This window comes from Mastigoproctus giganteus, chromosome 8 (genome assembly GCF_048544385.1).
Source record: "Mastigoproctus giganteus isolate SK-2022 chromosome 8, ASM4854438v1, whole genome shotgun sequence".
NCBI lineage: Eukaryota > Metazoa > Arthropoda > Arachnida > Uropygi > Thelyphonidae > Mastigoproctus > Mastigoproctus giganteus.
In genome coordinates this window covers 64,967,893-64,982,669 of record NC_143582.1, presented here as the reverse complement: position 1 = coordinate 64,982,669, position 14,777 = coordinate 64,967,893, and the positions used below count along the sequence as shown (strand labels likewise).

General features: G+C 34.6%; 1 protein-coding gene across 1 annotated transcript in view; it reads right to left on the bottom strand.

Annotated features, from left to right (window-relative positions):
- The window catches only part of LOC150081581 (rap1 GTPase-GDP dissociation stimulator 1-B-like), a 199,792-nt gene that overhangs the window by 151,362 nt on the left and 33,653 nt on the right, over positions 1-14,777 (bottom strand). Inside the window, exons 4-5 of the mRNA XM_090380251.1 lie at positions 7,599-7,730; positions 5,818-5,955 (exon numbers count right to left, since the gene is read on the bottom strand). Coding sequence (XP_090236377.1) covers positions 5,818-5,955; positions 7,599-7,730 — 270 coding nt within the window. The remainder of the gene's footprint in view (positions 1-5,817; positions 5,956-7,598; positions 7,731-14,777) is intronic.

Below are 14,777 nucleotides of genomic sequence, written 5' to 3'. Positions count from 1 at the left end.
GCAGATCATGATCTCTCCATAATTTTATCAGATCAGCGACCAATATTTTAGCAATTGCCTGTCGCCTCTTTACATCATTTGGGCAGTCACTATTTTTATTTATACTTGACCCTAAGTAATCAAATTCATCAACTTCTTTGATATCTTGCCCATTAACCTTCACCTTACTGGAATCAAGATTATCACCAATCACCATAATTTTAGATTTACACACATTCAGAAACAATTATTTTTTCTTACTTGCTTCATATACTCTCCTCAGAGTTTCTTTAAGATGATCCTTAGAATTACAAATTAGCACAGTATCATCTGCATAATGAAGGTTGCTTATCTTCAGTCCTCCAAGTTTGATGCCAGTCTCTAAATCTTCCAAAGCTTCACGCATGATATCTTCGGCATAAAGATTAAAAAGGTGAGGTGACAAAATACAGCCCTGCCTGACACCTTTACCTATTGTGAAAAAGTTCATGTTTCCCATGTTCGTTCTCACAGTTCCTTCCTGTTCCTGGTACAGTAGCTTAATCAGCTGAATTATATGGATTGGGAAACCAAAAACAGTCATTGTTTCCCATAATTTCTCATGTTGAACACAATCAAATGCTTTTGCATAATCTATAAAAACACAAACCGACTGGAACATTGAATTCTTTGCATTTTTCTATAATCAGTCGTAGGCTTAAGATCTACCCCTTCTGAAACCTGCTTGCTCTTCTGGCATTTCTTCAAGTTTTCTTGAGATTCTGTTCAATATGATTTTAAGAAGAATCTTGCTAGCGTGAGAAATTAGGCTAATAGTCCTATAATTTGAGATCAAATTTTCAGATCTCCTTTATTTTGGTAAGGGGATGAAAAATGATTTCTTCCAATCTGATGGCCACTGTCCCGTTTCCCAAATTTTTACAATCATTTTATGAGATAACTCGGCGCACTTCACACCTGTAGCTTTTATCAATTCTACTGGGATTTCATCAATTCCAGGTGACTTGCCACATGTTAGTTCTCTGATTGCTTTTTCGACTTCTTCCTTCAGTGGAACTGGTTCAAGATCACACCCTTGAAAAGGAGGTGGCAGATCATTAGTGCCAGCAGGTGCTCAGAAGAGCTGTTCGCAGTATTCTGTTCTCCTCTGTTAAAATTTCCCCTCTAGAGTCCTTAATTACATTAAGTTTTGGTCGGAACTTTTGTCTTAAGGACTTAATAACATCATACATCTTTTTAGTGTTGTTTTGTTTGTTGTGGTATTTTATTTCTTTACACTTTCAATTGATATAATCCTGTTTGTCCTGGCTTAAACAGCGCTTGATGACTTTGCTTAGTTCCTAATACTCTTCGTTTCCTTGTACACCCTGGGCTTTTGCAGTTCTTCTCTGTTCAATAAGTTTAAAAGTAGCTTATGTAATCCAAGGCTTCCTGATCTTTGACCTTTCTCTAATGTGTCTATTTGCTCAATTCTTAATAATGCTTTTTATATTTTCCCACATTTCCTCAGGCAGCATATCATCATCTAGTTCTAACAGAGCTTGAAACGTTTGGAATATTTTCTACATCCAATCGTCTAGGGAAAACCTTATTCATGATCTTTTTCAGCTTCAGCTTGAGAACGATGTGGAGTAGCTGATGATCACTGCCACAATCTGCTCCAGGAAGTGTTTTTGCTGTGATTACACTGGAATGCCATCTTTGCTGCATAAGGATACAATCAATCTGATTCCTTGTTTTATGATCAGGAGATTTCCATGTGTAGAGCCTTCTCGGGTGCTGCTGAAAGCAGGTGTTACATATGACAAGACTGTTCAGATGACAAAATTCAATTAAACTTTCACTCCGCTCATTTCTAGTGCCAAGACCAAACCTACCACATTCCGGACTAGAAGAAACTGTCTTGCCTACTTTTGCATTAAAATCACCCACGAGTATCAAAACATCCTTTTTTGGGACCAGATCAAGAGCTGATTGGAGATTTTCATAATAAATGTCCATATCTTTGTTTGTAGATGTTGATGTCGGTGCATATGCAACTAAAACTGAGATTTACTGGATGGCTCTGAAGTCTGTCATCATTCTACTATTAATAGGATTGTATCCCAGAAGAGACCTTAAACATCCTTTATTCAAAATGACAGTGACACCATGTTCTTTTACTTGGTCACTTCCAGAAAAAACAACCAAAAACCCATTTCCAGTTTTGAAATTACCCTGTCCTGTCCACATGACTTCAGTTGCTCCTAAAATGTCAATTTTATACCTATCCATTTCATTGATGACCATATCCATCTTGCCTTCTTTTAAACTTTTTACATTCCATATGGCCACGTTTACCCTCTTTTTTTCTTAAATTTAATTTTGCAGGGCACACAGTGGCATCTGGGATCTGATTAACAGCAGTTTTTGGAGTTGTTTTTTTGTTGTGGTCTCTATCATTAAAAATAATAGAAAGCTTCAAATATATTGAAGTAACTATAGCCTTCGTTTGTAATTTCTTCATTGTTTAGCACCTCTATCCCACAATCAGGCAGGTCCTTCAAGTCAGGATTGCGATCGATATTTTTTGATTTTTCAGTTTTTTCCCTTGAGTTTTTGCATTTTGCTGTTATCATAATGTTCCTTATATTCAAGGGAGTAATTTAAGGCATATTTTATAGTCGTAGGCCTATTAAAACCCAAGATGCAATGTTTTTCCTTTTTGGTGGGAAAAAGTCACACACATAGAAAGGTTTGTGTGTGGCCACACATATATGTTTAATCTAAGTTGAAATTCACATTGCCCCTCACAAATAACATGTATCCAGCTATTTTGATCAACAAATTTATCCCAATTTTTGGAATTTTTAGGTGTTGCAATATCGAAATCTGCAATAGTAGGATTGCTACCATAACGCTGTAACAATCGTAGTGTACTGTACGTAAACGCATTCAAAAAACCAACAATAGCTAAAACAACTATAACTAACAAGCTTGCCTGAATAATACTAGTTGTTTTCATCTGTACACAACATGAAGAATCTAAGTTCCATGGTTTCGAAGCCAGTAAATCCAAGAAATCCTCCCTGCCGCCATTGGTCACTGTCCGCCCTTTACATCAAGCGAAGCTTCTTGCTGATGTGTCCATTCACCTCCGCAACTGCAGTACCGTCCATGAAGTGGGTTGTTTGTGTGTGTGTGTGTGTGTGTGTGTGTGTGTGTGTGTGTGTGTGTGTGTGTGTGTGTGTGTGTGTGTTTTTGGCCAATGCTGTATAAGCTTGCTTCCTTGCATCATTTATCAGTACTATTACTACTACTAATAATAATAATTGATGACATTTTTTTGGATTCCATATTTAATCTTATCATCAGGCCTAATCCAGTAACATTATGACAGCTGTTATTAACTATGCAAGGTAGAAGGACATACAAGGTAATACAATAAAACACACTTGATAATAACAATTTGTGCAGTTTAATTAGTGTTATTTACATTTAAAAAAATTTATTAAAACAAAACTTACTCAAATGCTAAAAAAATTAGAATATTTAATGTGATGATAGCATGCCAAACGTCAGAATTCTATGGCAACATTACCTGTTTTTCTCCTTTATTATTATTATTCAGAACTTAAATTATAAAATAGGTTATTTAAATAGCTTAGTGTCTATAAAATAACATGAAAAAAAAATTGTATATCAATGTCATATGTAATTTTTAAAATTCAATTTTTTTTTATTTGGTGAAAAAAGAATGAATATCTAGCAAATGGATTTGAACAATTTAGCCCCCCCCCCCACTCCATATCAGATCTGGCCTCAATATAACATGTCACCTTAATGGAATTCATTTTAATGATGAAGAGCTAAAAGCAACCATGGAAGCCTGGTTTAGTGTAAAACTTTTTTTTTTTTAAACTTGCGATTAAATACGATAAGGTACTGAACTTCGGGATGAAAAATAAACAAAGAACTTTGTACTTATGTCTTTTACACTCCATCCTCAGAACTTTTTGATTATCTGTTGTAAATATACAAAGATAGTTCAAAGTTGATCTGAACGTTTATATTTTTACAAAAATACATACATTTATACAGTACTGTAGCTAGAGCTTTTTCCGCCCCTCTCAATACACACCAAAAATACTACAAAAAGTCAAAACGACGTATAGGGAAATAAATTAAAACACTGTTTATTTTTGAAGTAAAACTTTAATTCCAACATTCTAAAATATTATTTTTCTTGCTTTTCTGTTAGCAAAATCGTCGATGACATTGTCGAAGCCTATTTCATCACTCTGTTGCTGTTCTATAGACAGTACGGCAAGATTTCTTAAAGGCAAGGTACTCATTGTAGATCTTAGGTAATTCTAAATCAATTTTAATTAAAAAAACTCCTCTCACAACTAGCAACACTTACATAAATAAAAGAATTGTTGAAAAATAAAACTGTGTCTCACATGAAAAGTGTCGCCTGGGGCAGATGCCCCCCCCCCACCAGCTACGCCACTGCATTTGTAAAAGAACAAAAGAAGTTTACCTCAATATGATACGTAGGACACTTCCATATGATACCTAATGTAAGATTTTCGATTTTTTTTTTAAATTGTTTTCGTTTTAATTTCTGGAGAGTATCATATTGAGGTAAACTTCTCTTATTCTTTTACAAATATTGATATCAGCATAGAACATATTGAGCATTATAGCTCTGGTTCATACTATCAAAAACACATACATATATACACACATGGAACATTAAACTTATTATTCTTTTCCAAGGTACTGTGACACCAACATATTTTTGTCATGCTATGGCAAGGCACTGATATGAGAAGCATAGAAAGAGGCTAGCTGCATATCCAATACAGGATGATGCACTTAGGTTTGTCTTTGTCTTAACTTTCTGGCCTCCCAAATGTTTCTTCATTTACCCAAACAAATTGTAATCACTAGGAGCTAAATCCAAATAGTAAAGAGGATGGTTCAAGATTTCCCAGCCCAAAGTGTGAACATAATCATTGCCAAATTCACCACATATGGTGAATTTGGCAATGGAAAATGTCATAGGGAATCATTCTACTATGTCAGTTTCCCTGGTTTTTTTTTTTTTTTTTTTGTTTTAAATTGCATTTACTGTTGCATGAGGTGTGGCATAAAATCAGCAAGAATCAACTCTTTTTAATCCACTTGTCATGTCAATAGTGCCAGCTGAACTTCCCCTGAATTTTTTTTTTGGATGACAGCAATCCTTTATGGCATCATTTCATACTGGACCCCTTTGATTCTGAGGAGTGGCATAGCCATGTCTTGCATAAATAACTTGACTGAAGAAATGCATTTAACTCTCCAGTTAAAAGTGATTGTACCTTCTGGTCAAATGTCAGCTTCTTTGGGATCCACTATGCATGCACTTTCTTGAACTATAAATATCCATGAACACTTGTGCACATTTGTGCACATTTGTGCACATTTTGGATACAATATCATGCACTTTAAAGTCATCTGTTTTCAAGGATAAAATCAATGGCAATGGTTAACATTTTTGACAACTGTAAGCCACATGTAGGTTATTAATTGTTGTATGCTTGCACAACTGGTTAGCAACCTCTTCATGGTCTTCAGAAAACTTGTTATACATTTCAGGATCTCTTCCCCATATTGCATGCTTACCCTGTGGTGAATTTCAGATGGTTTCACTTTCTCTTTTAACAAAAATTTAATGATATGATGCTATTCCACACTTTGAGTAACAGTGCAGCACCATATCGTACTACTTGTAATGCAGAGGGCACAGGTCAGTCTTGAACCACCCTGAAATTTTATTTAGAGAATTATCTACTAGGTTTTAAACACAACCTGGAATGGACAGATTCCTGAGAGCTGATAATATTGCATGCTGCAATCGTATATCACCATCTGTGCCAGTATGCTTATAAAGTAGAGCCAAGAGATCTTTTGGAACGCCATTTAATACCATATGGATACATTGGTCATCTGAAAAGAAAAAAAAGAACAAGGGAAAAAAAAACCATTATATACAAGTTTTTATTAAAATTCATAATAGCAACTTTGGAAATTGAACCTATAAATCTATTCACATTCAAAAACTACAAGTCTCTGTGCTGGCACCGTTCTTCAAATTAATAGTGAATAATTAATACAGGACACAACTGTGGAAAACTGCCATTAAAAATGTAATGTCACTGTCAAAAAAAAGCCAATAATCAGATATTTATTGGAAAAGATAAAAAAAGAGGTCACAAAAAACTAAAGGCAAATTACCAGAACCTTTACATCAATCAATCAATTAAACCTATGATGTTATATTTATCATGCCCATGTTCCAATCAGTATATTGCCTGTTAGGACAACAAATCAATCAGTTTATTGTCTGTGACACCCACATGTCACTTAATCATCGTTCTCATACTCTCACTCAATATTACAAAATATTATGCAACTCACCTGTAAACTTTGTATATTCCCAAAACAAACCATGTTTTATTTGCCATTAACACTTTTATTTGTTTCATAAATCAGTCAATGAACACTATTAAATATGTTATTCAAATGGTATAGAAGATACCTTGCTTTTAAAAACTATGCATTCAGCAGAATGTCAGCCATTGGGGACTCACTCGATATTGTATTTCAAACTTCACTCACAATTAGTTATGTAAGAGAATCATAGTTCCTAACTTTTATACAATGAGAGAAATACTACTGCCCCTCCATCAAAATATTCATTGTAACAGCAAAATATGGGAGGAATACTATTCCCCCCTACTCTTATAAAAAAGTCAGTAACTATAATTCATTTAACAGTATCAATTATGAATCATCGTTCCTGACTTTTATACAAGGTAATATGTATTATGAGTACTAAGTACATACTTATATATATTACATGTACTAAGACATCAAATACGTCTCAGGTAATGATATTCAGCCAGTTTTTTCATATACATGCTGTTAAGAGGTTTTTTTTTTTTTTTATTTAGAAACTAGTTGATCATATCATGCTTATTTTATATTTAACTTTTGATCCTTAATGCAAGATATTATGCCATTTAACAAAAAAAATCCAAAGCAGGTGCATGACTGTCTTATTATTTCGACTGGAGATGTTTTATATACTAAAGTCTGGTATAACACTATAAAATGTTTACCAATTGCATAAGAGAATATCTAGTTTTCAACTTTCCTCCTGCATGTGAGATATTCTCTCAGGTCCATGTTTAAATAAATTTCTAATTGGTACGTGACTTTCTAATTTCCATCGAACTATTTCATATGTATGAAAGTAGCATATGTTTGCCGCTGGGCAATGTTACAAATGAAAGAACGTCAATGCTTGGTCAACTGTTGAACAAGCATTGATGTTCTTCATTTACATCTGTTTGCATTTTGCCATTGCAGATATTGGAATGCTGCTGACTGAACTCCCAGAGGAAAACTCTCTCTCTCAATATATGACTGACTTATTCCCTGTTTAGCAAGCATAGTAGGATGCTACCTGTAGTGGAAAAGCAGTCTGCTAGTGGTTGTTGTTTCATAGTATCTATCTTTACCTTCACCATTTATTTATTTATACAGAGTTATTTAAAGTCAACAAGCAGAGAAATTATAGAATTTACCTTTCCTTGCAAAATTTCCAGCAGCTAAAGCTCCTGATATCTGCATATTTTCATCAGAAGACTGTATCCAAGTCATTGTTTCTTTGTATACACGTCCTTCACCCCCTTGATACAAATATTCCATACTTGCATCTAAATAATAATAAAAGGGGAGGGAGGGAGGAAGTATATGTAAAAAAATTAAGTTATCCAGTATCCAGAAATACATATCAGTTATGACAATCACTACCAATTTTTCTAACAATTTTTCATAATGCTTTATGATTATATTAATTTTGAAATAAATATATATCAAAACTTAATATATCTTGAAACACCTGAAAATCATGTGGCAATATTTTATTTTCATCCCATTTTAAATATGTATAATCCTTAGTTGGGTTGAGATTGATACTATGATGTATACTCAGTCTTCAGGGTAGGGTTTAAAAAAATAATAAAAAACCAACAACTTTACCTGAAATTGACAAATTTGGCACTACTTGAAAGAATCTCAATAAGTTTTAAGTGTCATAAATTGAGAGTTTAGTGTCAAACAATGTTAATTGCAAAACCATTTTGTAGTTAACATTTTTGTAATTAACCAAGAAAAAGTCATTTGACATTTTCTTGGTTTACCAGAAACGTACTTACAGCCTAAGCTAACTGGTAAAGTACTAGCGAGATACAGTTCTATGACATGATATGCATTATTTGAATAAAGTAAAACTAAAGTCATCTAAAAAAAAAAAAAAAGATGCAATTTGTAGTTAACGTTGTTTGACCCTAAAAATAGGTCTTTAGAACAATCATTTTTCTAAGGCAGATACCAACTGAAACAGCCATCCTGAAGTGCAGGTCTAACATTCTTCCGCAGATGCCTATATAGTAAGTCTTGTGTAATAAATAAATAAATATCAGTTTATTTGTACATGAATAAGATACACAATAAAATACATAACAATAGCAGATTCCTACTGAAATAATATTTCCTAAGTTTCAAGGGTACAGATATAAAATAATTTTGAAGGCCAGTCACTAGATACTCCACTGGTCTAGAACCTATTGTTAACTCTCTAGGAGCCATCCAGATCAGCTGGTGTATATTCTTGCTGTGTGTAGGAATTCAACAGATAGTAAAAGCAGCACGGGGATTTATGAATTATTGGTATTTTTGTATATGATGCACACTTTTCTCTCTCTCTCTCTCTCTCTCAGGGTAATTCAGAAAAATTTTTTTTTTGGCTGGTACAGCATAAGCCTCAGGCTTCCTTACACCATATGGCTAATAATAATAACAACAGTAACATACAACATAAAAATCCAGCTCCTTGACAGAGAGTGGTTGCGACAATACCCAAACATGCATACTACTCATATGCCCTCCAACTGTCTGATTCAGATTCCTCCTAGAGATGTACCTTTGAAATTTAAGGAATATTAGATTTCACTGTGCCCATCATAATCTCAAAAGCCATTACTCATAATGCATGATGAAGCTTTGGGTTGCAGAAGCTTTGCTCTGGGGACTAAGCATGGATTTCACTACTTCAAACCTCCAAAAAAAGAAGTGAAGGTATTACACTGAGTGATAAGAGCCAATTACCATCTAGTATTGTTGGGTGGTGTAGAGGAACAGCATTTCTTTGTGTTGTGGATGTCACATCCCCATTCCAACTTGCACTGGTTCACACCTGGATGGTCACCTCCAGTATACCAGATGAAGTGTTTTGGGCCTTGCTTGTTTGATGAGGTTGGAAATATAACCAGGGTTGCTAACAGTCTCACCATTATGAAAGTACAAACAGAGGTTCTGCATACCACATAGCAACTGGACTTCACCGAAATTTGTCACACTTCACTCACACGTCGAACCTAAATATCAGTTCCATTAACTTTCAGATTTTCAGGTGGCAAGCTCTAGCTTGTCATACCTGGAAGGATGTCTGGGACAAAACATCAGGGATTTCATATAACATGTAATCCACCTCTACTTTATCTACTGAATGCATCATGAATAGTAAAACTTAATAGAATAAATTTATGTGAAAAAAAAAAAAAAACTTCCTCATTCATTTCACAAATATACATGGTCTCAGTAATCTCAATGACATCCATTTCCACCTACAATCTGCCAACCCCTGCTTACTTTTTCTGAGAATTCCTATTATCGCTTGCCTCCACCACTACTCATCTCAATTGCTCTAATTATTCTTAATTTAATGCTTATTTTCACTTCAAAGGTGTTACTTGTGCATACGTCTACTCTGATATACCATGCCAGAGACTTCCTAATTTGTAATATTCATCTTATGCTGCTATTGATTCTCATGACTCCATTAATCATTCGGAACTATGTGATTTCCTTTCTTTGAAATTTGATTTTCACTAGGCTTTCCTAATGGTGAGATAATTTTACTTAGTGATGTCAATATTTACAACTTCAGTTGGTTTCAGTTTTCTAGTTACAGACACAGCTGGTCAAGACGCTGAGGCTTTTGCAATTACTACTGATCTCACACAGCCTGATCATTTACCTTCCAGAATACCAGGCAATCTGAACCATATAGCCAACACCTGATCTTTTTTTTTTCCTCCTATCAACAGCCCTTTCGAGTATGCAGTCGACATTAGTATCCTTCAGGCAGCTCAGATTACAACTTGATGATGGTCTGATGGATTCTCAGCTTTGTGTTGTTTGGCATTACAGGAATACAAATTGGGATGATCAACAACGATTTCTATTCTTCTTCTTCTCTTTGGTTGGATTACTGTTTCAAATCTTCTGATCCTAATGCTTCATCAGATTATGTCAGTGAAATTATTCTTATAGGGATGAATTCCTTAATTTCACATTCCACCTTATTCTTTATCTGAACCTTGGTTTTCCAATAAACAATGCCAAGACTGTTCAGACTGTTCATTTTCTGCTGACATTTAAGCTTGCAATTGTAAAACAGTTATTGATCAATCCAAAATTTCCAAAATTTTAAACAGGATAAGGGTAAAAAACTTTCTTCTTTGTTCCAAATGGTGGTTAATGCACCAATACCTTCGGCCCCTGCCAAAAGTATTGGTGCATATCCAGCAACACTTCCACTTATTACAACCCAATGGTTCTAATGTATCCTTAGTTAAAGATAGAAAAGACTTCTGCTTGCTACTATTCTGTTTCCTTTTTATACTTTCTTATCCCACTGGTATTTATCTTCTGCTGGAAATTTGCTTGTATCTAGTCAGTTCCTAAAAAGGGTGGCTAATCCTGCCCAATTACTGTCCCATTGCACTTACCTCAACTTTTTCTAAAGTAATGAAGAAATCCATTAACGGCCAACTCCTAAACTATCTCAAAACCTTCCACCAGATCAGTGATCGCTAATATGGATTCCATCAGTGTCAGTCCACTGGTATTATGCTGCCTTATGTTACTCATTTTGAGAAAAATTCAATGGAAAAGTTTGGTGAAGCTCAAACAGTTGTTCTTGCCATTTCTAAGGCTTTTTATCTTGTTTGGCACAAAGGTCTTCTAAACAAGATCCAATCTTAAAGATTGCCAACTGTTTTTTTGCATTTGGATATCCAGTTTTCTCTCTTATCGCTCACTCTAGGTAATGGTTGGCAGCTCTGTCTTCTACTTCTGCAGTAATGTTGGTGTTTCCCAAAGGTTCTGTTCTTTTCTCCCACTCTTTTCTTCTTGTATATTAACAACCTTCTTCCACTGATTGAAAATTCTATCCACAGTTTTGTTGATAAAGGCACGCTAAATCTGGCCTTGCAGTTTTGAGAAATTGCCTTTTTAAATATCCACTACCAATTCCTTAAACACTTATCTCCAGGTGGTTCTTGAACATGGTGAAGAAAAGTTAATTAATTTCAGTCCTCCTAAAACTCAATGCTGTCATATTTCTTGCAAAAAGAGTATCTACTGCATCTATGGACATCTTTAATAACATTCAGATTTCTAGAGATCTCATATCTCTACTATGGATTACCCTGATTTATAATCTCTCTCTTGGTATAAGCACATAACAAATATTGCTTCCTCTGCATCAAAAAAAAATATGGATTTTCTTTTTCACTTTCAGAGTTACTTTTCTTCTAAACAGCTACTCACTCTGTACAAATCTGAAATATGTTCCACCGTGGAATACTGTTCCTGCATCTGGAGTAGTACCCCCAAAATCTATCTCAAGCTTCCAGATTCCATTCAAAAGAGGTCAGTCAGGTTAATTAATGACCTGTCTCACAGATGATCAGTTACTTCTGCATGCCTTTTCTATAGATACTTCAATGGGCACTGTCCTTCTGAACTGGCATCTGTAATTCTCCTACCATCTTTCAAATAAGTTTGAATGCATTCTGCAACCAATCTATTCACTGTCCAACTCTTCCTCTTTTATCCCTTGAACGTTTGATCTTTGGAACAATCTTCCTTCACACATATTTCCCAAAAACAACATTCTACAGAAATTCAAGTCTAATGTCAACAAGTATCTTTTGTCTTCTGAGCCTTCAATGCATACATGGTACTATGTGTTGCAGGTTCTAATATCATTTGTGCTGGGGAGGAGGATAAAAAAAACATAATTATTAAGGTAATAAAATAGTATTAGTCAATACTATTTGTATACATATGGCATATATATATATATACAAATATTAAATAAAATACTACATTATTGGCCTATAATACAAAATGAAGTAGTATGCTACATATTGTGATCACAAATGTTATCACTTTTATGAAGTACCAATAAGACTAACAGTATACATTGAAAAAACATTTATTGATCACACTTATTGTAATCAGTGTTTTGGTTTCTGGTATCATAGCCTAGTTATTGTGGTTTATACATGTGCAGTGGAAGTAATTAAATAACATCCCATTTGTTCTTGAACTCTGACACACTGCGTGTTTAGTTACTGGTTGCTTCGTACAGTTTACATGGTTGTCGGGGTGTCATTACTTTGTGAAAGAAAGTACTGTATCAGTATTCCTAACAATCTGAATGCTTTACAGTACAGCATTAATCCTTTTCTAATTCTTGATTTTAATATTTTCTTTGTTTTTAATGTTTTCTGGATTTCTAGAAAAAAATGACAGTTTCATTTTTAGTGATGACTTTCTCAAAGAAATAATGGACAGTCAAATTACAGTATTTTATATTGCTTGATTTTAATGTTTTCTTTCTGTCCATTTTCGCCTTTTTAAGTACACATTTCTGCTCTTCATCAATAAACAATGCTGAAAAGCTGCATTTTCAGGGTTTTTTTAATTGCTGAGCTTTTCATCAATTAAGCTGTGTCCTGAAGTGATTGCAATAAGAAAAATTCACTGTATATCAAAAAAGTAGCGATTATTCCAGTGCAAGAATTTGGTGGAGGATTTTGGTTTTGTACTTTTTTTTCATCATGAAATAGTAAAGGATCAATATTAAATACCTTCATGTGGTCAAATGTTGGTCATGGAAAAAATCCTATCTAGGGTTTTAATCATATTATTGAGCAGTACCAGAGAGGTATGGACTTAGTATTTCTATGGGGAATATACTGATTCTGCTCCAAATAGAGAACATAAAATTCCAAAATCTAAGTGTCTGTGTTACCTTTATTTACCAAGAAAATCAGATGTATAAGTCTTATTCATCTTTGTAACTTGAAGAGAAATTCTCTGCAACATAGAGATAAGATACATTACAGTTTATTAATTAATTACAGCTTCTCTTTTGTTAAACCATGACTGTTTCAAACTTTGCAGTCATATTTCTGGCCGACTTAATGGCATTTAATGTAAAAAATTATCTCACAAAATAATCAGCTAAACACTTCACAACTCTGTAAAAAAAAAAAAAAAAAAAAAATTTAGGCCAAGTTTGTTCTATTTCAGAAACACTTTATAACATTATTCATAACTATAAACAAATTTAATTTCCAATAAGCTTTAATTCCTTTCTCATCCAAGTAGCTCTCGATTCCTTTCTCATCCAAGTAGCTCTCGATTCCTTTATCATCCAAGTAACTCTCTATTTCTTCCTTAATTTTTTTCCCCCAAACATCCCTTTTTGTGTTCCGCTATTAGCAACAGCTGTCAGATGCCCTTAAGTTACTATGAACTCACGGAACTACGTTGCAATCACATGGATAATGATCCTTCTGGCAAGCAGCAGCCATTTTAACTCTCAGCTAAGTAAAAAGCATATCAGGTCAATCTATGTACCTGTTAGCTTCTACATCATCATTCCTAAAATGATGCCTCCAGACCTAAATGCAGTTTGATTTGATTTGGTAGTTGTTGGCGCATCGGCTTCTGTGGCCATATTGCACCTCCCAAGGTTTTTGCAGTACTTTGATCCAAGCCTGAGGCGGGAATCGAACCCGCGACCTTTGGGTTGCCGGGCAGGTATTTTACCCACTCGGCTAGCCCGGTCGGCCCTAAATGCAGTACTCAAGATGTGGTCTGACAACTGCTGCATACAATAGGATAATCACCTCCATATTCTCATCAGAGTTATTAGGCCTATAACACACTCCTACTTTCATTTTTGTTTTCCCAGTGTTTATGTCACACTAAACTGACTTAACATTGCACCGTCCACCCATGTCAACTGGATGCACTACCTTAGAATTTATGTTTGATAACTAACAGCATAACCCCTCCTGCCTTCCTGTCCTGTCTATCATTTCTGTACACAATGTACACCCCATCTCTGATATCCATCGAATTTATTTACTATACTCCTAGTATTGGTGTACATACAAGTATACATGCACCTGTTCCTACTCTTAATTACTCTAACAGAGCCCAAGTATTTACTTGTTCCATGATGATTCCCAGCAGTTCTTGAAGTCCTCAGCATCTTGCTTTCCATGATATATGAATAGGGTATGGAATATAGGTAGGCCCTGCTTTACAACACTTCAATTTATGCTTTTTCACATTAACGTCCTTTTAAAAGAATAACAAAAAAAAAATTTAAAAAAAAAATGAAAATATAAAAAGAAAATTTGAAAATGCAAGCATAAAAGAAGCACCAGAAGTGGATACCTAGACGCTGCTAGTGTTGATGTCAGTTGCTTCTCCTCGTCCTACAGTTGCACATTGTGAGCTGTGCCTTAAATTTTAATAATTTCCTGTGCTCATTAGTGCCTTATTATTTTAAATAAATTATGCAACCATGTCTTCTAAATATAGTGGTGAAT